Here is a 24,387-nt window from a genome sequence, read left to right on the forward strand (position 1 = left end):
ATTGATTTTTCTGTTGAACAATATTTGCATTCCTTGGATATATCCTACTTATCTTTGTATATCTTTTGATACATAGCTGGATTTAATCCAACTTATTTAGGGTTGTTACAGTTTCATTCATAAGTGAAATGGTCTTGGAAGTTTTTTATATTTTCATTTATCTTAGTTTGAAATAAAGATTAGAGTCATAAAACAAGCTAGGATGCTTTATCCTTTGTTTTTTTGGAACATCTAGTACAATACAGGAATTGACTATTAATCAAAGTCTAGTAGAATTAACCTGTAAAGCCATCTAGGCTTTACAATAATTGTTTTTATTTACGTCATGCATATTGGTCTGTTCGGTTTCTTTTTCCTTTTGTGTATATTTTGATGTTTTTTTGTGTCTAAAAATGTGTCCTTTTTTTTAGGTTTTCTAATTTATTTAAGAACTGTTTATAAAACTTATATTACTCTGTTTTTGTCTTTTTTCATTCTTTTTCTCTTTTTTTTTTTTTTAATCAATCTTTCTTGCTGGGTGTGGTGGCTCATGTCTGTAATCCTAGCACTTTGGGAGGCAAAGGCAGGAGGATCACGATGTCAGCAGATTGAGACCATTCTGGCCAACATGGTGAAACCCTGCCTCTACTAAAAATACAAAAATTAGCTTGGCTTGGTGGTGCGTGCCTGTAAATTCCAGCTACTCGGGAGGCTGAGGCAGGAGAATCACTTGAACCAGGGAGTCAGAGGTTGCAGTGAGCCGAGATCATACCACTGCACTCAGCCTGGCAAGAGAGCGAGACTCCATCTCAAAAAAAAAGTTAGTCTTCCCAGATTTCTCTCTTATTTATCTTTTCAAAGAATTAGCTTTTCATCTTATCAGATTTTTATTTTTGTTGTATGTATGTATTCTTTTTTATCTATTTTTTTTGAGACCAGGTCTCCCTCTGTCACCCACGCTGGAGGGCAGTGGCATGATCTTGGCTCACTGCAACCTCCACCTCTGGGTTCAAATGATCATACCAGCTTTGCCTCCCGATTAGCTGGGACTACAGGCCACCACACCCAGCTAATTTTTGTGTATTTTTAGTAGAGACACAGTTTCACTATGTTGCCCAGGCTGGTTTTGAACTCCTGGGCTCAGGTGTTCCTCCTACCTTAGCCTCCTGAGTAGCTGGGACTGCAAGTGCACGCCACCACACCTGGTTTGTATGTATTTATTCTATCTAATTGATTTCTTCCCTTCCCTTCGTTGTATGGTTCCTCTTGTTACTTTGGGTTTCTATGTTACTCTTCTTACAATTTCTTGAGTTGAATGCTTAACCTTTATGCTATTCATTGTTTCTCCTATATTGAAGGCTATAATTAAAGGCTATAAATATTCTGCTAAGTACTGCTTTAGCTGTACTTCATATTTTTATTGTCTTTCAATTGTGTGTATGTTTTAATTTCCTTTATGATTTCCTAATTAGCTCAATGTTATTTAATCATATGTTTAGTTTCCAAAAATGCAGAGTTTGTCACTTTGTTCTTACTTTCAGTTTTATTACGTAGCAGTTGAAAACATTGTCTCTATGAATCTTTTAGGAGTCTGAAAGTTCCCAATGTCTTAATACATACATGGTCTGTTCCTTAAATGTGTATATGCTTAGAAAAATATATACATTTCCCATTTAGATATGGAGTTCTTTGTATCTCTGATAGCTTAAGCTTATCAACTGTATTCAAACCATTACTCTCCCTAGTTATTTTTATGTTCATTTTATTCCTGAGAGGAATTTGTCAGGACTCCTGCTGAAGTGTTGATTGACCTCCTTCTCCCAACAGTTTTATTAGTGCTTATTAATATTTGCATAATTACATTTATGTTCATAATGGGTAGCTCTTCTTTCTATGTTGTTCCTTTTACACCAGGATTTGACATTCTTTGCCCCTTTTTTCTTTTTCTCAGATATTACAAGTGTTATTCTAGCTTTCTTTTGGATATCATCATTTAATTTACAAACTATCTGTGCCTTTTTGTTGAATGTGTCTCTTGTAAATCACACAGATCTAAATGCAGCATCTGCTCTGCAGTGGTCTTGGATTGAGATTGACAAACTCACAACACACAAAAGGCTTCACCCAGCATCAGATTGACTTAGATTTAAGACAAGATACAGGTCAAGAAACAATACAGCATACACAGCAACAGCTTAGCAGAGGTCCTCTGTGTAGCTAGAAGGGGAGAAAATAGGGAAGGGCGTGCTCAAAGGAAGCTGTTCAGCCCACTGCTGTTTTCTTCCACTCCTCACCAAAGCTGATTTTTAACCAGAGTGCATGGGGTACAGTCATATTAGGTGTCAAATACTTTGTTAGCCCAAGAGGGCTAACCCAACAGCAATAAGACTCTGATTTAGGTAGCCTGAATATTGCTAATTTCTGTGAAAAAGATTGAAGCATGAAATTTAAAAGCTTTCTTCTAAATTGTCTTCTCATTTCTGCCTTCAGCCATTCTGTCATGTTCTTCAGTCATCTTGCATGCTCACAGAAATATCCTTGAGTTAGTTCACTCTGATATGCCGTTAATCATATCAGTGACATATTGAGAACAGCGTTCTCAGTTTTTTTTGTTAGCTTCTTTGACCTTAACTTTCCTCTGCTTCTATGGTTTTTCTCCATGGTTGATTTTTGAGGAGAGGGAACCAACAGCAGGTAGAATATGAAACATTTCTTCCACAGCATAGGTGCTCAGTTAAATCATTAACTAAACAACTTGGAGTTTAAGCTGTCATTTTATTGTGGTGGGTTGGCTAGTTGCCTGGTTGGTTGATTGGTTGATTGGTTTGTCTTTTGAATTTTCTTCTGGCTTCCAATGAAGCTTCACTAAAGATAATGATTACCTTACTTTCAAAATAATGTCATTCCCTCTGAACATCATCCAAACAGGTAACTTAATAGAGAATATTGCCCTTTGGTTTTAGCTGTATTAAGGATAATACCTCAATTTCTTATTTATATATGAATGGGAAGGATAATAATTTTTACTTTAGGATGGGAAGAATTATTTAGAAACCATACCCTACAAAGTGTCACTTTTTAGAAGCAATGACCACAGATAATTATTTTAGGGACATTTTGCAACTTCATTTCTTCAGTTTACGTAAGACATGGGATGGGAAAGGGGGCATTTTTTTTTACTTAAAGATAAAGCAGATCTTTTCAAATTATGTGGATTAACTAATTACTTTTTGCCTTTTTCTTGCTCTGTAGTCATCCCTATGTATCAGTGGATACCACAGATGCTCAAGTTCCTTATATAAAATATTGTACTATTTGCATATAACCTATCCACATCCTCTAATATACTTGTATGTGTAGATAATTTAGAATACCTAATACGATGCCTGCATGTCACTTCATTCACATGAATTCAGCATAGTACTCAGTACATGGCAAATTCAAGTTTTACTCTTCAGAACTTTGTGGAATTTTTTTCCCCCAGATGTTTTTGATCGGTGGTTGGCTGGGTTCAGGGATGCAGAACCCCTATATGCAGAGGACCAATTGTACTTTTGTTAAAAACTGAAAGAGATTTTGGTGTTAAAAAAAAAAAAATCCCTATAACTTAATGAGTAGAGCTATCAGAAAAGAAATTGTCATAGAAAATTTAATAATAGCGGAAATTTCAAACTTTGAAGTCAGAAACAGGTCTAGGTTTAAATCCTAACTGCTAGCTAACAGCTATACTACCTTTAGTAAATTATCCTTCTTTTTTGATGCCTTAATTTCCTATCTCTAAGGTGGGGAGAATAATAGTGATAATACCTTCTTTATGAGATGATACATGTAAAATGTATAACACTATGCCTGGTACAAAGTAAGCACTACATAAATGTTCATTACCATTTATTGTCATTAGTGGTATTCTGTGAATTTAGAAGTAATCTGTTTTTTCCTGAGATGAAAAAAGTATGTTTAAACTTACATGAAAATTATTTTAGGCATCTAATTGTAAAAATAATTCTAAAATACCTTAATCATTGTAGTCAATTGAATGTGTAATAAATAAGCCTTATAGGTGATTGTCAGGCAGTTTTAATTGATATTCCTTATATAGATGATTATAGACTTTTGAGAAGTCCCCAGAAAACCAAGATCATTTTTGTCACAGTGATTATATTTTTTTCATTAGATACTGCTTTTGCAAAAAATAAAGATGATGGAAAATGGTACTACTTTGATGACAGTAGTGTCTCCACTGCATCTGAAGACCAAATTGTGGTAAGCTTGTCTTACATTTCCTGAAAACTATGGGATTCACTGTTTTAAGGAGTGAATATAAATTAGTAAAAGGGACCCATGGAACACTGTAATCTATACTCCAGTAGCTTCAGTAGCTAAAAGTGACAATTCTTCTTTAAAGAAATGTCAGATTGTCCCCTAAATAGAAATTTATCTTCTAAATTTGCCCACTAATAAAAGCATAAATTGCCAGGTGAAAAAAATTTTAGTAGTTTTCAACATGGAGTTTCTAATAAAAATAATTAAGTTTTCTTTGGAAAGTAGATTCAGCTGTTAACTTTCTAGACATTGACTACTCGAAGCCAGAATGGTTAAACAGGAGAAGAAAAATCCCTGAAATACCTGTGATCTTTTACCATACCTGTGATCTTTTAAGTCTTATCCTGCCTTATGAGAATTAAGTATTTAAACTCAAAATGACATAATTTGATAAAACAAATGACAGATTTTTAAAATATTAATGCTTGTGTACTTGCTACTTTAATATTTTTCTGAATAGTGGAAAAATTAGGAAGTTCCATCTCTTCACACTTAACATCAGTTTATCATTCACCGCTGACTCAGTATGGTTTTGTGTATGTGTATACATATATGTACATACAGATACATACATATATATATCCTGTTACTTGTCTCCCTATATCTATGATAAAAAGAGACTTGAACACTATAAATATTTTTTAAATTGTGTTTGTCTGAATTAACCACATTTTCGGTTTATACTTAAACTCCTAATTTCTTTTGTCCTGCAAAAGAAATTCAGTTCTGTTCTCCTTAATCTCCCAGCCCAAATATTCTAAAATTGCCCACCCTCTTCCATCAGAGTCTCTTTAAAAACACTGCCCTAATCTTGGCTTCACATAAACAATTATCTTGTTTATATACAATGTATGAATTTGATGTTGCCATGCATTTTAGCAACAGTTCTTCATTTAATGAACAAATTGAATATGCCCGTAATCCCAGCTACTTGGGAGGCTGAAGCAGGAGAATTACTTTAACCCGGAAGGCAGAGGTTGCAGTGAGCCAAGATCACGCCATTACACTCCATCTTGGGCAACAAGATTGAAACTCTGTCTTAAAAAAGAAAAAAAAAAAAAAAGCATAGATAGATATGCACAAAGGACTCCATTCTAAACAGAGTTAAAAAGACAGCTATCTCTTGCCAGGTGCTGTGGCTCTCACCTATAATCCCAGCACTTTGGGAGGCCAAGGCAGCCCGATCACGAGGTCAGGAAATTGAGAGCATCCTGGACAGCATGGTGAAACCCCATCTCTACTAAAAATACAAAACAAATAGCTGGACATGGTGGCACATGCCTGTAGTCCCAGCTACTCAGGAGGCTGAGGCAGGAGAATTGCTTGAACCCAGGAGGTGGAGATTGCAGTGAGCTGAGATTGTGCCGCTGCGCTACAGCCTGGTAGACAGTGCCAGACTCCATTAAAAAAAAAAAAAAAAAAAAGACAATTATCTCTCAGTCCAGAGTTTAAAAGATAGCTACCTCTGATTTATAAACTAAAGAAGACAGATAAGTAAATTAACAATTACAGCATAAGTACTATTAAATACCTTGCTATAGCCACTTAGAAAGGGAACTTCTGTCTCCACTCAGATTTGGGGTTTAAGGGGATAAGACCAATACAGGGAAGTTGTAGTACAGTGAAGTTCATGTGGTGAAGATGTCTGACCTGAGTCTGTTAGTAAAAACAAGAGTAAACTAAACAAAAGAAACAAAGGTGTTCTAACCAAAGAGAACAGTATCTACAAAAACAAGGAGGCATGACAAAGCATGACATTTTAAGGCAACAGCACATAATTGAATATGACTCAAAGGAAAAGCTCTTAAAGGGACATGGGGAAGAAATTAGGCTGGAGATAAATTTAACGCTTAGATCAAGAAAAGTGGCATTCTGGTTGTTTAATTTTGTTACAGACTGTGAGAAGCCATTAGGTTATTAAATAAGAGAATAGCATTGCTCAATTTGTGTCTTAACATCTCTCTGAGAACATCATAGAAGGTAGACTGAAGACACTGAGTAAAGAAACAGAAAAGCCATACAGTAGACTGTCACATAATTTAAGCAATTAAAATAGTAGTTAGAATAGTGTAAACAAGGGGAGAATGGATTTATGAGATATTTGCTGGTCAGAATTAATATAACTTGATAAAAGATAGATATAAAAAAGATCATAGTTGTAGAAATCCAGAGAAGGAGACGTTTAAGAGCAATCTTATTTCACCATTCGCCAAGATTGGGAATATAGGAAGAATAGTTGCTGTTGAAGTTTGAGATGCCTGCATGATAGCATCTCAAACTGTGTTTGAGATGTGTGGAAATTTCTGTTTGGTTCTTGGACTAATAACACTGGAGTTAATGAGTGAGAACTGATTTAGGTTATACATTTGAGTTGTCAGCCTCAGGCACCAGTTGAAGCCATAGGTTTAAATGAGTCACCTAGTGAGAGGATACATGTTGAGACAGTGGTACGCTGAGGACAGAACATAGTATGTTTAAAGGTCAGGATTTAATAAGTCCACAGAAGAGTCTGAGAAGAAACCAGAGAGATAGGAGATCTGAGTAGTGTTGTCACAAAAGCAAACATTGTTTTTTGATAGAAAGAAATAGTGATGCATTAAATGCTACTGAGAGATTGACCGAAAGAACTGAAAAAGGCACCTGTTTCAGTTGTAAAGTTACTGACCCTAGTGAAAGCCATTTTACTAGAATGGTTTGAGGGAAAGCTAGATTATTTTGAGTTGAGAAGTGTGCATGAGAGTGAATGATGAGTACTGACTACTCTGTTTATCACCCTGCGAGGAAGAGGGAGAGAGAGGTATATGGCAGCTAGAAGAGGAGGTAGAATGGAGAGGGACTTAGGAAAAGCCTTAGGTAATTTTTAATGCAAAAGAGAAAAGTCCAGTGGATAAGGACTCATTAAAGATACACAGTGATGACTGATGGAACAGTATCCTTAAGATGGTAGGAAAAGTTGGACTCTTCAGCAAACATGGGTTGAAGTGACTAGTATTAGAAGGAAGACATTTACCTCTTCCTTAAGAGGTGATAGGAAAGAAAGCATAGAACTCTATTTCATGTTAGAGTAACTAGGTTAATCTGTGATACAGTTGCATTTATTTCTTGGTCCAAATAACTTAGAAGCACATAAAGTTTTGTAATTCTGATGACTGTTCTTCCTTTAGTAGAAATTGTCTTGTTGTTAATGAATTTTAGTAACTTCTATTTGACCATGCATGGTTTTTTCTATTTGATGTACACCCTCACACCAAAATTGGTGACCAGCTAAAAATTCATAATGTATTTAATGTGATCTTTGGGAATTGTGACCATTTTAACATCCTTTGTTTGTTTTGACAGTCCAAAGCAGCATATGTACTCTTCTACCAGAGACAAGACACTTTCACTGGAACTGGCTTTTTTCCTCTTGACCGAGAAACTAAAGGTGCTTCAGCTGCCACTGGCATCCCATTAGAAAGTGATGAAGATAGCAATGATAATGACAATGATATAGAAAATGAAAACTGTATGCACACTAACTAATGAAAGTCCCAGAAGCCATAAAAGAGAGACTTTCCTGCTGGTGGTATCTATGGAAATGATGAAGTTACCCACCACATTAAAACAAATGTCTGAGATGGGGAGTTTCAGATAACCGAATGTAAATCCTTTATCAGATTTTAACTTGTGCAGTACTTGAAGTGAAACACAATGAAAACTTTAACAAATTGTCTCTTAATACATTTACAGTCTTGTATTTACAAGCTAAATATATATAGGAAATCACAAATAAATCCCTTTTAAGTTTGCTGCTGTTTTGATTAATTATGTTTCCTTTGGTTTTTTTTTTTTTTTTTTTTTTTGGATGTGAGTTAATTGATGACAAATGTTAAATTTGTGGATGTTGGTCATTTATTTTGCTTTAATAATACTGCAAGAAAACTATGGCTGAACTTAGTTTTTGGATAATCTATTTCATGTACATTAGACTGCCGTATATACTACTATGATATTTAGCTGCAGTATCAATGTGGCATAAATACTGCGGCAGCGTTCTTCAGAAACCACATTTTCAAATTTATCCCGGTAATCAATGTGGGCCTATTAAAAGACTAAATCATGATACAAGAAACAGTCTTAGAAAATATATTTCTTTTTGTATTATCATTAAAAATCCAGGGTATTATATTCATTTTACTGCCAATGTGGAAACAGGTTCTAGATTTCATATTCCATCTAAGTCATTTTTCAGTTACATGTAAGTATTATCTACTGCTATTGGGATCTATTCTTCAGACATTAAAAAACAATTTTGCTTTAAAATGCATATCTTTAATCTGGTGTTGGTCCAAAATTAAAATTTTTGCTGTCTGTTTTTCTCTACCCCATTTTATGGTAATTTGGCAACTTTAGCTCTCCTGATTATTGTAATATAAGGACAGACTTAATAGAATTCTGTATTCATAGTAATAATTGCATCAAGCTTAGATGAGAGATTTTTTTCATATACTGGCCTTTAAATCATTAATGGACAATTGGCTATAAAGGTAGGTCTGTTAACTTTCTTTGTGTGTTCCTGATGGAATTCACCATAGCCTTACAGCTTTTCTCAGACGGTAACTTGTTATAAGAGAAATGGCATTTGCATGTTCCAGAGTCAGAACCTGTACAGTATATAAAGCATAAACACCTTGAATTTGATTTTAGTTCACCACATTCAAGGATCCAGGATGCCAAAAATATGTGTGAACATTTGGAACATTTTTATTTGCTGCTTTTTCCCTTTGATCTAGTTGAAAGAATGTATTGTAAATTGGCATACAATACTGCCTTTAATAGAAAACCTAAATGCTGGGGCACATTTCACATATCAACTACCTGAGAAATTGCTTTGTGTCCCACTGCTATTAAAGCAAAAAGTATAATGTTCTTCACTTGAACTAATCAAATACAATAGATTATAAATTGTGTATTGTAAATAAAAGTTCACTCTGTGAGTGCACATTTTGGTAAATTATTTATTTATGTTAGCATTTAAAAGTTTAAAAAAAAATGCATTTGACCAGGATAAATGAGTTATGTTGATCATGGCTTTGCTTTATATCTTGATATTAAAGCTGGTTTAACATCCTGGTATTTTAAAAAGCTGCTTTGGTTTTTTTTTTCTTCTTCTTCTTCTTTTTTTTTTTTTTTTAATGTAAACTAGCCTCCTGCATGACAGAGGTTAAAATTTTGTCTGCACTTGAGTTCACTTGAGTTTACATTTGAAATGTGCATGTTTATTTATACAGATTTCAATAAAGTTATTCAAGGCCTTATTTAGTCTTTTATTTCTTACTCTTAATCTTCTAATAAAAATCCCCTACTTTATGGTTAGATGACTATATGCTAGACTTCTTAGTTATAAATAGTTAATACTAGAAAGGAAATTACGTGAGAGCAAAATGAATCGTACTGTTAAGGGCATGTTTTAAAGTTGATTTATTTCAGCTTTAGTATTTATTCATTAAACATGTTTGTGTAGCAATCACTCTTCTAGAGTCTGGAAGTATAACAGTAAACAAATATTCTTACCTTCACAGAGCTTACTTTCTGCCGTCTACCAACTAATGGACCATATTTTCAGTTTTCTTAAGGTTTAAAGAAAAATCAAAGCTAACTCTTTCAAACCTAGATTGTGGTCTCTATCCTAACTTCAGAGACCACTTTCTTTTTAATGCCTGTCATTAACTTTTATTCCCACTTAAAGAAGTGTTGTTAATAATGCCATTGAAATTGTCAAACTCAAATGTCTTTTTTTAGCTGCAAAAAGTAGACTTTAAAAATCATGCAGAAGGATAATACATATTCTAATTAAAAGTAGATATTTGGGCCAGGTGCCATGGCTCACACCTGTAATCCCAGCACTTTGGGAAGCCAAGGCAGACAGATCACGAGGTCAGGCATTCAAGACCAGCCTGCCCAACGTGGTGAAACCTCATCTCTACTAAAAATACAAAAATTAGCTGGGCGTGGTGACACACGCTGGCAATCCTAGCTACTCAGGAGGCTGAGAGGCAGGAGAATTGCTTGAACTTGGGAGGCGGAGGTTGCAGTGAGCCAAGATCTCGTCACTGCAGTTGAGCCTGGGCGACAGAGTGAGACTCCATCTCAAAAAAAAAAAAAAAGAAAAGAAAGGTAGGCATTCAGGCTGGTCATGGTGGTTCACACCTGTAATCCCAGCATTTTGGGATACTGAGGCGAGAGGATCACTTGAGTCCAGGAGTTTGAAACCAGCCTGGGCAACATAGTGAGAATCTCATTTGTACAAATACATATTTTTTTTAATTAGCTGGGTGTGGTGGCACGCACCTGTGTTCCCAGCTACTCAGGAGGCTGAGGTGGGAGAATTGCTTGCCCAGGCAGTCAAGGCTGCAGTGAGCCAAGATCACACCACTGCATGCCAGCCTGTGCAACAGAGCAAGACCCTGTCTCAAAAAAAAAAAAAAAAAAAAAAAAAAGTCGATACTCATAGGTAATACAGGGTAGTGGGAATATATCTAGACTAGAATTTCTACTTCTAGCTTTGCCACTTAGTAATCATGTGACTTTGAACTTAATCTTTCCTAGTCTGTTTTTTTACCTGTAGAATAATGATGATAATAATAGCCAGCATTTATTGAGCACTTACTATGGACCAGGCACTATATTAAAGTGTTTATATGCATTCTCTTATTTAATCCCACAACAGCTATGAGGTAGGGTCAGTTGTCATCCCCATTTTTCATATGAAGAAACCAAGATACAAAGCATTTAAGTAATATTACCAAGCTCACAGAATTTCTATGTAGTAGAGCCAATATTCTATCCTCAGATATGTACTACCTCTCACTGTTATAGTGTCTGCCTGATAGGATTGTTGAGAGCTCAAATGGGATTGTGTATTTTATGGGAAGAGCTTTGTAAACTTTATTACACACTCACTGATTTCTTCAGTCTAAATAGGCATCTTGAAGTCTAACGACTTTGCTTCTAAAAGTATCTTTAGCTCAGTATTTGAGCACTGAATAAGAAAGTACCCACTGGAATATTGAGTATCCCATTCCCTTTTAAAAGTTAACTTCATTTGATTTATATACCTTTATTATAATATTAATTGAATGATAAATATAATGTGACATTTTTTCTTATCCTTTTCACCTAACTTATGTCTCCTCCTTTTCATTTCCCCAAATGCAACCCTGAATTTCAGGACTTTGTAAACTAGATTTTAGTTTTGTTTTCTGTTTGTTTAGAGACTGGGTCTCACTCTGTCACCCAGGCTGGAGTGCAGTGGTGTAATCATAGTTCACTGTAACCTCAAACTACTGAGCTAAAGTGATGCTCCTGACTCAGCCTTATAATTTACTTTTAGTTAATCTCCTTGAAAAAGTTGCAGCCTGATGCTTTATTTAAATGTCTTGCTTTCTCATAATGTGTGTTCTTTTAGTAGTCCTGTATTTATCCTTGCTTTCCTGACAGCTGGATATAAAACTGCACAAAACATTGATTTGGGCATGAAGAAAATCTGTAAGTACCAAAATAGATTCAACATAAAGGTGGTGGGGTTTTTTATGAACTAATTTGATTGAAGCGAGAATATCTTATAAGCCAGGAGACTGAAATGGAGTCTCCAGTGGTATACCAAAGGGAGTGGAGGGTATAGTAGGAGCATTCTACCTCAGAATGGAGGAATATATTAGCACTGATAACATTTAAGACTGATGTATGGTGACAAGAAAAAGCAGGCCAATTTTTAGTTTTATTATTTTTAAGTTTATCTACAGATAATGCATTTCATTATTGCCTGCTTCCAACTCTCCCTATTTAGTATGTTTCTGATCGCCTGTGCTTGTGCAGTATAGATGAGCACTTCTCACCACGTGCATTTTTAAGATAGAAATGTGGAAAATTCTTGAGTCATAGACTAGGGGAAGGAAGCAGAGGTTGTCTAAAATATAAGAGGAGTGAGAAGGAAAGGAAAAAGCTCATTGCTAGGGCCAGAGAGTAAGGGTAGAAGTTTTTGTTTGTATTTTTCACTTTACAACAAAATAAAATTTTTTGCTCTTTGAATAACTTAATCTCAGAAATTTGGAAAAAAAAAACCTATCCTGAAAATGTATTGATGCTTATTCCCAAATAAATCTTTTAAGTACCGCTTGACCAGAGGATAGGTAAAGGAGGAAAAGGTGAGTGTATTTATATCCTTGCTAGTTTTTGTTACATATTCAGTTGCAGATCTATATTATATATTGTTTTGTTATCAGATTTTCTAGTGAGAAATATATATGATAGTTTTTTAATAAGCATTCTAGGTTTGGAGGCCATTTCAATTCAATATGTATGTGTTTTAAGTGTTTGATTCATATTTACTAAATATTAAGAAAAAGAATTTCCAAACAGCTCAGATAACAAAACTTTTATTTGAACTTGATTTATATCAGAGTTGTATAAGCTATATAGAATAGAATAGGCTTTAAAGTACCAGAATTGGGAAAATAAAATGTAAATGTTAAAAATTCAAATATTTATCAAGACTTTTTTTTTAACGAATGATGGGGTGAAGAATTTTTAAATGGATAATGTAAAACAGACAGTTCAAAAATTATTTTTGGAAAATATATGCATCCGGAAACATACCCCACATTGTGCCATGGTTTAATTATTCCCCAGCTCTACTTTTGGGAGCATGGAACTTGTCAGACTGGTGAAATAGACCTTAGACTATTAAGGACATTCAGAAAATGGTTAAGCCATTCAAGGAAAATCAGGAATTTACATAATATATTGGACTAGAGTCTCAAAGGACAGAGAGAAAATCAGTCAAATGAGTTTTGATATTTTTTTCCTAGAAATGCGTAGTAAATGTGATTCTACAAAGCAGCTAAAAATACAACTGTCTCTGGAATTTGAAATGTGTAAAATAAGACCACACATTTTCAATATGCACAAAATATATTTTAAATGTTTAAATTGTATTGGTAATTTACTTTGTTCTGCTGTAGAAAATCTTGATTAAAGTTGGTGCTCATTTTGCTAAAAATTTTTTCCCTCATGTCACGAACTTGTAGCTTGTTCTATATAGTTTGGTGAAACAAAAACGAACAGTTTTTATTTGCTGTGACATTTAAGTTTGTTGCTAGCTGGAGTTAAATCTGCATACATAAAAGTAAAACAATAAATTTGGAAACATCCCAACAGTCTTTCCCATAATGTGTATTATTACATTCTTCTCAGTAATGGCACATACTTAACATTTCCCAAGCTGCTGTTTTAACCTTAAAACATCACCACATTTCTGGCCGGGCGCGGTGGCTCAAGCCTGTAATCCCAGCACTTTGGGAGGCTCAGGCGGGTGGATCACGAGGTCAAGAGATCGAGACCATCCTGGTCAACATGGTGAAACCCTGTCTCTACTAAAAATACTAAAAATTAGCTGGGCATGGTGGCGTGTGCCTGTAATCCCAGCTACTCAGGAGGCTGAGGCAGGAGAATTGCCTGAACCCAGGAGGCGGAGGTTGCGGTGAGCCGAGATCGCACCATTGCACTCCATCCTGGGTAACAAGAGCGAAACACCATCTCAAAAAAAAAAATCACCACATTTCTAATTTTTCTTTAAAATCTTTCAGAATTCTTAGACTTTGTAACATCTCAAAGACAACTTTCTCAAAATGTTTTTTTAATAGTATTCACTCTATAAAGGAATTTTTTGTGTTAACAGATGTAACCCTTTAATGCTTTTCTGTTCATCGTTAAGTATGCTAAGTTTTAAGTAATTTAGACTTAAGTGTTCACTTTTGTCTAGTCATATGTGTACCACTCTCTTCTGACCTTGAGTCATTTCTATTAAATCCAGCATTTAATCTTTCAAGTGAGAACCATCTTTACACTTTATCAAGTGGGCAATTTTTAAATTGTTTGATAAGTTCATCCAAATTAATTCCATCATGCCTGTTTAACTCATTTCCCCAAAAAGACTGAGACCTCCAGCCCATCATTCAGTTCTTGAACTCCCTAATAGAAAACACCAACGATTACCTATTTGTAATCATTGTGGTGAATTATCAGTGTCCCAAGAATTAGGTAAAGCATATAGGAATTATTTTTGAATTGCTCTTAATGTAAAAAACAAAAAATGTAAAAATGGGAAAATTACAGTCCTTGTTTTTTGAGAAAGAATTTCTTTAGAACTCCCTTAAATATTTAGTAACTTTGGTAAAGCTTTTTAATTTGTAAACTCAGAATTATATTCCCTTTTTAGTTATGTACCTAATGTATAAGTTGAAGTAATACTGAAAATTAAAACAGTAAACCTCATTAATCCTAGATATTTGGGTACTACCTACAGTGAGATAATGGTAGGGAAAAGTCTGTATTACTACAGCTTCCACCACAGCAAGCTCCAAACAAGGCATTAACGTCTGAATTACAATCTTCATGGCCAGTCTCTTGGAAGTATTGAGTTTATGGACGTCGAAGTGTAAACCGCCAGGTTTTGCAAAATCAGGCAGTATTTCCTATTACAGACATATCTATCACTCGCAAAAGACTACTTTTTTTTTTTTTTTTTTTTTTTTTGAGTCGAAGTCTCACACTGTCCCCTAGGCTGTAGTGCAGTGGTGCGATCTTTGCTCACCGCAATCTCTGCCTCCTGGGTTCAAGCAATTCTCCTGCCTTAGCCTCCCGAATAGCTGGGACTACAGGTGTGCATCACCATGCCCAGCTACAAGAAAGACTTTTTAATAGAAGGCTGAAATTTCCTTTTTGAAGCTGTTGTTACAAGTATATGTTTGGCCAGGTGCAGTGGCTCACGCCTTTAATCCCAGCACTTTGGGAGGCTGAGGTGCTCAGATCACGACATCAGGAGTTCGAGACCAGCCAGACCAACATGGTGAAACCCCGTCTCTACTAAAGATACAAAAAATTAGCTGGGCATGGTGGCATGTGCCTGTAATCCCAGCTACTCAGGAGGCTGAGGCAGGAGAATTGCTTGAACCTGGGAGGTGGAGGTTGCTGTGAGCCGAGATCATGCCATTGCACTCCAGCCTGGGCAACAAGGCAAAAAAAAAAAAAAAAAGGAATAAGTAAAATGTGACCAATTAACAGAGGGAAAGACAAATAGCAGATTTCAAAGCATACAGCTACGATAATCAAGACTGGTATTGGCAAAGGGATAAACACATAGATCAATGGAACAGAAGAGAGGCCTCCCAAAATAGCACTGCACAAGTACAGTTAACTGATATCTGACAATACTGAAAAACCAAGTCAATGGCAGAAGAAGAATATTTTGAACAAATGATGCCAGAGAATTGGATATACATAAGCAAAATAATGAACCTAGACCTAAAACTTGTATCTTACACACAAATTAACTCAAAATGAATAATTTAAATGCAAAGCATACGACTATAAAACTTACAGAAGATTACATAGAATAAAGTGTTAGAACAAATTGTAAATACTGACAAGGAGGAAAAACAGGATTGTATACATTGCTTGTGGGAATACAAAATAGTACAGCAACTCTGGTAAACAGTCTGGCACTTTCTTTAAACAAAGACTTATGTAACACAGCAATCACTCCTAGCATTTATTCTAAAAAAAAAAAAAAAAAAAAAAAGAAGTCATTTTCTCATTAAAAACCTGTAAGTGATTTTTCATATCCCATAATTGGGGGAAAAAAAGTATCTCAATAGCTAAATGGTTAAACAAACTGGTACATCTATACCATAGAAAGCTATTTAGCAATTCAAAGGAAAAACCTCATTTAAAACAAAACTTTGATAGATATTAAAGGCATTGTGCTGAGTGGAGGGAAAAGCCAATTTCAAAAGCACACATACCATATGATTCTATGTGTATAAAATCCTTCAAATGACAAAATTATAGAAATAAAAAGCAGATTAGTGGTTGCCTGGTCTTAGATGTTGGGGGATGGAAGTATGACTACAAGAGGATAACACAAAAGATCTTTATCATGATGGAATAGTTTGGTTTGATTATAGTGGTGATTAGACACATCTACACGTGATTTAATAATATAGAGCTATAAATACACATTGTATCAACATCATTTTCTGATTCTGATATTGTACTATAATTATATAAGATGTAACCATTGAGGTACACTGGATGAAGAATACTTAAGGCCTTTCTGTATCATCTTTGCAACTTTCTGTTATGTCATTGCTATTCACAATGCCCTTAATATCTATCAGTTATGTTTTTCATGAGTTTTTTTCCTTTTAATTGCTAAGTAGATTTCTATGGTATAGATGTACCAGTTTGTTTAACCATTTAGCCTTTGAGAAACTTTTTATTTCAAAATAAAAAGTTATTTTAAAGATAAAAATCACTGAATTGGCTCAATAGCAAAACAGAAGTGTCAGAGGAAACCATCTGTGACCCTGAAGAGAATAAATGAAATTAACCAAATTTAACAGAGTAGAGGGAGATTTAAAAAAAAAAAAAAAAAAAAGAGAGAGAGAGAGAGAGAGAGCAATAAGAAGCCGCGGGACAATATCAAAAGATCTAACACATGATTTGTATGACTTTAAATTTCTCATCAGAAGTGATGGAATCCAAAAGAGAATGGAACACTTTTAAACTGATAAAAGAGGGAAAAAGAGTCAACTCATAATTTTTTGTCCAGCAAGAATATGCATTAGCATAAAAGGGAAGTAAAGACATTCTGAGATGAAGGAAAATTGTGAGACTTCATCACCAGCAAATCATCTCTAAAAAATACTTAAAGGAAATTATGCAGGCTAAAGAAAAAAATGATACCAGAAACTTAAAACTTGAACAATGAAAGAAGAGCAATGAAAAGTACCAAGATCTGAGTAAATACAATAATCTGTTTTTCTCCTAAGTTTTAAAATATGTGTGTTACTAAGGTAAGCAAAATATGATTGGGAGGCAGTTTGCTATGAATTTCTTGTACTCCTACACACCTTGCGGAGTGTGTAGAGATTGCAAGGCCCTAACAAGTCTCAGCCAGGTCATTTCTCAGAGTTGTTTATGCAGCTGGCGGTTCTCAGAGGTGATACAATACGTGCTCTCAGACAAAAAGCTGGCCTTTTTACTGCTTGCCATAAAGGTGATGGACTCAGGCTGGGCACAGTGGCTCACGCCTGTAATCCCAGCACTTTAGGAGGCCAAGACGGGCAGATCACCTGAGATCAGGAGTTCGAGACCAGCCTGGCCAATATGGCAAAAACCCATCTCTACTAAAAATACAAAAAATTAGCTGGGCATGATGGTGAATGCCTATAATCCCAGCTACTTGGGAGGCTGAGGCAAGAGAATTGCTTGAGCCCAGGAGGTGGAGGTTGCACTGAGCCAAGATCACACCATTTCACGCCAGCCTGGGCAACAAGAGCAAAACTCCACCTCAAGAAAACGAAAAAAGTGAAAAAGTGAAGGACTCTTTTTTAGACAGAGTTTCACTCTCGTTGCCCACACTGGAGTGCAATGGCACAATCCCTGCTTACTGCAACCTCTGCCTCCTGGGTTCAAGCAATTCTCCTGCCTCAGCCTCCCAAGTAGCTGGCATTACAGGCATATGCTACCATGCCCAGCTAATTCTGTATTTTTGTAGAGACAGGGACTCCTTAATCTGGATGTTCCTTTCCTATGGCCCAATAAATCCACCATGTGTGTTTGTTTCTTCAGGCCTTTTACACCACCTTATGGGCTGTGGGACTCAGAGAACCAGCACAAAAATGCTGGTTCTCTGATTTCTGCCACTGCTGTGTGTGAATAAAAACGTCGTTTGTCTCTGACCCAGGATTCTAGTGTCTTCAGCATTCATGAAATTACAGCATGCTAACTTAATAAGCTTACAATAGGGTAAAATAAGGCTCCTCTCAAAATTATAACATTGCCTGGTAAGAATATTAACGTCTGTAGCTGTAATACATATGACAACTGTATGATGAAGAGAGGAGAGTAAAACTTCTACTTTTTAAGGTTGTAAGGCTTCTACCTTTTACTTAAATAGTAAAATATGAACCTGAATAAAATGGGAAAGGTTAAGTTAGTTATGTATAATTTAAACCACAGGGAAGCCATTAAAACAAAAAAAAAATCTAAAAGACATTGCCAAAAAGCCAATAAATTAAAAAGGAATAATCAAGTATTCAAATCATACTAAAGGATGCAAAAAAGGTGAAAGAATCAAAAAGCAGGTAAGACAATCAGGAGACTTAAACCCAATAATATCACTAATTACATTAAATGAAGGTTATGTAAACACACTAATTAAAAGATAGAGATTGTTAGACTGAATGACATCATATTCTGCCGAATATGCTGCACAAACTTAAATGAGAAAAATGGCTTAAACAACAAACATTTATTGTTCACAATTCTGAAGACTGGAAGTCTGAAACCGGGTGTTGGCAGAGTTGGTTCCACCTGAGGTTTGTGAAAGCCTGTTCGCTGTGTCTTGCCTACCTTCTGGTGGTTTGCTAGCAATCCTTGATGTTCCTTGGCTTCTTTGCATAGTCCCAAGTTCTGTCTGTGTTCACATGACTTTCTCCCTTGTCTGAGTCTGTCTCCATTTTCCCCACTTTATAAGGACGTTATTATTTTTTTGAGACAGGTCTCACGATGTCTTCATCTTGGCTGGAGTCCAGAGATGCCATCTTGGCTCGCTGCAACCTCCACCTCCCAAGTTCAAGCAATTCTCGTGCCTCAGCCTCCCAAGTAGCTGGGACTACAGGTGCATGCCACCATACCAGTCTAATTTTTCTTGTGTTTTTTTTTTGTTTGTTTGTTTTTTGTTGTTTTTTTTTTTTTTTTCAGTACAGATAGGGTTTCACCATGTTGGCCAGGCTGGTCTTGACCTCCTGAGCTCAAGCGATCTGCCCACCTTAGCCTTCCAAAATGCTGGGATTACAGGCATGGGCCACCACACCCAGCCAAGAATACCACTTTAAATTTCCCCACTTTAAAAGGGCACCAGTCAGGAGACTGAAGGGAGATGGCAGATAGGAGATAGAGCTAATGTGCAGCTCCGATTTGGACAAAAAGAACAGCATGTTCACTCACACTGTGAACTTCTGCTCCAAGACCCACCTCAGGAAAGTACCAGGAAAACCAAGGTAACTCACAGACCATTTAGTTTTGTTTTTTGATTTTTTTTTTTTTTTTTTTTTGAGACAAAGTCTCACTCAGTCACATGGGCTGGAATGCAGTGGCGTGATCTTGGCTCACTGTAACCTCTGCTTCCCAGGTTCAAGCATTTCTCCCGAGTACCTGGGACTTGCACCACCATACTCTGCTAATTTTTTTTTTCTTTTTTTTTTAGTAGAGAAGAGGTTTCACCATGTTGGTAAGGCTGGTCTCAAACTCCTGAGCTCGTGGTCTGCCCACTTCGGCCTCCCAAAGTGCCAGGATTACAGGTGTGAGCCACCATGCCCAACTTCACAGACCATTTGAAAGTAGTGGCGTGCCACTGCAAATTCCATGAGACAGGCAAAAAACTGTGAGTTCCCAAAGTGTGAGAGGGAGAAATGTACATCCTCACTGGGGAATCTGAAAATCCAGATTACAAGAGATGGATTTAGCCTTACCTAGAGATGAAATGGATTTAGTGTGAAATATAAACATAGAGGCAGCAGCTGGAAGAGCATTGTAGACACTCCCATTCTCCAGCTTGAGCCCAGGGAAGCCATCCCTGACTGTATCTCACAAGGGCCTTCAGGGAAGGCAGCAGTGCAATTTGTGAGGGGTCACAAGGTGAAAGAAGCTTCCAACTGAACTTTGTAATGATTTCAGTGGGTGCAAACTCTCTTGAGCAGAATCCAAAGGGCAAACAGGAGCTGCTGCTGAAAGGAGTGCAGGAGCAGCTGCCAACAGTAGGGGCAGATGGGAAGGGATATAGCGCGAAAGCTATGGTTGCTTTCTCAGCAGGGAAGCATGTAGCCTGGGCCATGTTCTGAGTCCCTTGTACAGGCTGCCTGGAGATAAACTCAGCATTGTTAGCAGAGCACAGCAGGAGCAAGACTGGCCTTGCCAACTGCATGAGAGTTGGGTGAGTCCTATCACTACCGGCTTTCCCCCACTTCCCTGGTGACAGAGGCAGCCATAATCCCCTCTGGAACATAACCCCATTGGCCTGAGAACCACTCCCAATTCCCACAGTGGCTATGGCAAGCCCTAGCCAAGGAGAGTCTGAGCTCAGACCCGCCTAACCCTGCTACCACCCGATGCTATTTCTCTACCCACCCTGGCAGCTTATCACAAAAGGCATGAACTCCTGGGAGCTTTATGGCCCTGCCTATTGCCTAAGAAACCCAAATACTTATCCTAGCCAATTTAAGGCAAGCTTATATCTCCCTTCTACTATTGCAGCTAGTGATCTCTCGAAAGCCCACCTCCTGGCTGGAAGCCAAACAAGTCAAGACATTACAGCAGCTCATGACAGAATAACCCTGTTCCAAGGGACGAGAAAACAAAAGCTAATTCTACTGCCTGCAGCATCCTGGCTAATCAGAGGTACTGAGTCTGTCCATGTGACAACCTCTTTCAGAACCAGCATTCAAGAAAGCCAGGACATTAAACCTATCTACAACCAAGGATGCTCACAAAGTCTACCTGACTCCCATGTCTCCTCCACTAGAACAGATTATGGTATCCACATCTGGGAGACCTGAAGATTGATCGCATCACAAGACACTTTGCAGACATTCCTCAGCATCAAACCGGAGCCTCATAGCCCCACTGAGTGGCTAGACCAAGAAGAGCAATAACAATCGCTGTAGTCTGGCTTTCAGGGAGAACCATCCCTAGGGGAAGGGGGAGCACACCACATCAAGGGATCACTCCATGGGACAAAAGAATCTGAACAGCAGCCTTTGAGTTCCAAATTTTTCCACTGAAATAGTCTACTCAGAAAAGTAATTCTGACAACACAAAACAAGGATCTATAACACCCCCAAAAGACCACACTAGTTCCCCAGCAGTGGATCCAAACCAAGAAGGAATCTCCAAATTGCCAGATAAAAATTCAGAAAGTTGATTATTAAGCTACTCAAGGAGATACCAGAAAAAGGTGAAAACCAACTTTAAAAAATTATTTTTAAATGCAAGATATAGATGAAAAATTCTCCAGAAAAATAGATATCATAAAGGAAAAACAATCACAACTTCTGGAAATGAAAGACATTTACAGAGATACAAAATGCGGTACAAGTGTCAACAATAAACTAGAAAAAGTAGAAGAAAAAACATCAGAGCTCAAAGACAAGGCTTTCTAATTAACCCAACAAGACAAAGCCAAGAAAATAGAATAAACAAAAAATGAACAAAGCCTCCAAGAAATTTGGGATTATGTTAAATGCCCAAACCTAAGAATACTTGGAATTCCTAAGGAAAAAGAGAAATCTAAAAGTTTAGAGAACTTATTTGAGGGAATAATCAAGGAAAACTTTTCTGGCCTTGCTAGAGATCTAAACATTCAAATTTAAGAAGCTCAAAGAACACCTGGGAAATTAATTGCAAAAAGATCATCACCTAGGCACACAGTCATCAAATTATCTACAGTCAAAACAAAGGAAACAACCTTAATGGCTATGAGGCAAGAGTATCAGGGAACCCATAAAGGGAAATCTATCAGATTAATAGCAGATTTATTAGCAGAAACACTCTAAGCCAAAAGGGATTGGGGTCCTATCTTTAGCCTGCTCAAACAAAATAATTGCCAGCCAATCATTTTTATCTAGCAAAACTAACCTGTATCAATGAAGGAGAGATAAAGTCTTTTTCAGATAAACAAGTGCTGAGAGAATTTGTTGCTACCAAGCCAGTACTACCAAAAAGACTAAAAGGGGTTCTAAATGTTTAAACAAAACCTCAGAATACACCAAAATAAAAGCTCCTTAAAGTATAAATTTCACAGGGCCTATAGAAAATAACACAATGAAAAAAAAAAAGACTTAGGCCATGACTAGCACAATGAATAAAGCAGTACCTCACATCTCAATACTAATGTTAAAGGTAAATGGCCTAAATGCTCCACTTAAAAATAAAATGGATAACAATCCACCAACCAAGTATCTGCTGTCTTCAAGAGACTCACCTAACTCATAAGGACTCACATAAACTTAAGGTAAAAAAGGAAATGGAAGCCGAAAGCAAGCAAGAGTTGTTATTGTAAGAATACAGACTTTAAAGACAAAGCAGATTTTAAAGCAACAATAGTTAAAAAAAGACAAAGAGGGACTTTATATAATGATAAAATGATCAGTTCAACAGGAAAATATCACAACTTTAAATATGTCGTTATTGTAAGAATACAGACTTTAAAGACAAAACAGATTTTAAAGCAACAATAGCTTAAAAAAGACAAAGAGGGACTTTATATAATGATAAAATGATCAACAGGAAAATATCACAATTTTAAATATATATGCACCTAACCATGGAGCTCCCAAATTTATGAAACAATTATTACTGGACCTAAGAAATGAGATCAATGAAAACACAATAGTAGTGGGGGACTTCAGTACTCTACTGGCAGCACTAGACAGGTCATCAAAACGGAAAGTCAACACAGGAACAATGGACTTAAACTGTACCCTGGAATAAATGAACTTCACAGACATTTACAGAACATTCTACCCAACAATCGCAGAACATACATTCTTTTCATCAGCACGTGGAACATTCTCCAAGATAGACTGTATGGCAGGCCACAGAACAAGTCTCAATTAATTTAAGAAAACTGAAATTATACCAAGTACCCTCTCAGACCACAGTGTACTAAAACTGGAAATTAACTCCAAAAGGAACCCTCAAAACTATACAAAAGATCCTTGGATCAACAGTGAAATAAAGACGGAAACTTTAAAATTCTGTAAACTGAATGATAACAGTGAGACAACTTATCAAAACCTCTGAGATATAACACCTGGGAAATCACGGGGATATGATACTTGGTATACAACAATTAGAACGTACTTATGGATGAGTAGAATCAATATTGTGAAAATGACCATACTGCCAAAAGCAATCTACAAATCCAATACAATTCCCATCAAAATACCATCATCATTCTTCATAGAACTAGAAAAAAACCATCCTAAAATTCATATGGAACCAGAAAAGAGCTCACATAGCCAAGGCAAGACCAAGAACAAAGAACAAATCTGGAGGCAGCACATTACCCAACTTCGAATTATACTGCAAGGCACAAACTCTGCTCCGCTTTGTTACAGAAAAGGGAAGCTGAGCAGCATCTGCGCCTCGGGCTGACACTGCAGAGAGTGAACCCTCTTCCCCTCTGCACACCACTGCAGGCACAGCCACTGCCACTACCCCCAGAGGTTAGGGCAGGCAAGTTGGAGGGCTGCCTGTCTGGGGCTGTGAGGGGTGACTGTGGCCCCATTGGCATTGTGGCCCCGGTGCCTGGGCTCGCAAATGAAGGGAGGGGTGGGATCCCTCCGGTGGAGTCCCTCCCACGCTCCGCGCGGTGCCGTGGCACTGCTTCATCAGACAGCAGGAGGTCCTAAGAGCTGCAGGTTTGGAGCTGTGGATGGCGACCTGGCGACGTAGCCACAGCCAACACCAGTGCACACCGATCAGGACCCAGAGGGTCTTCCTGCTATCGTCATTGCCCGCACCACAGCAGCTGCCTAGCAACCCAAGAGCTGGCTCCCCTGCCTAGCCTCCTGTTGCCACCACCAGACTCTAAACAAGCCACTGGAGGTTCAAGGTCCACTGGCCTTAGTCTGGTCTAGTTAACATCAGCCAGCATTCACCTAGAGCCCAGCTCCCACTGCTGCCACCATTGGGGCCCGAGGGGCCCAAAGACCGGCGCGCATGGCTTCCCCATCCCCTGCAAAACTTTGAATAGCCTCCACTAATAACCCAACCTAAGCCACTAAGGAAATCAAAAATACTAGGCACTGTTAACAGCTGGAAGAAATCATAGAGACTACACTATCACGGGTACCCAGAGGCAAAGACAAAGTGCCCCACCCAACCAACACCACTGATACCCTTCAGGAAAATGTCCTTCCCTATAAAAGCAAATTCAAAAAACTGGAAGAAATTATTACACTAGTTGAGAAAGTATCA

At 37.2% G+C, this 24,387-nt stretch overlaps 1 protein-coding gene across 4 annotated transcripts in view; it reads left to right on the forward strand.

Moving 5' to 3' along the window:
- Positions 1-9,599, forward strand: part of USP15 (ubiquitin specific peptidase 15) — a 150,047-nt gene extending 140,448 nt beyond the window's left edge. For all 4 annotated transcript variants that reach the window (XM_010337267.3, XM_010337268.3, XM_074402823.1 and 1 more), the window contains 2 exons: positions 4,154-4,242; positions 7,642-9,599. In XM_010337267.3, coding sequence (XP_010335569.1) covers positions 4,154-4,242; positions 7,642-7,824 — 272 coding nt within the window. In that variant the 3' untranslated portion in view covers positions 7,825-9,599. The remainder of the gene's footprint in view (positions 1-4,153; positions 4,243-7,641) is intronic.
- Positions 9,600-24,387: the final 14,788 nt, after the last annotated feature.

Source organism: Saimiri boliviensis, chromosome 7 (genome assembly GCF_048565385.1).
Source record: "Saimiri boliviensis isolate mSaiBol1 chromosome 7, mSaiBol1.pri, whole genome shotgun sequence".
Lineage (NCBI taxonomy): Eukaryota > Metazoa > Chordata > Mammalia > Primates > Cebidae > Saimiri > Saimiri boliviensis.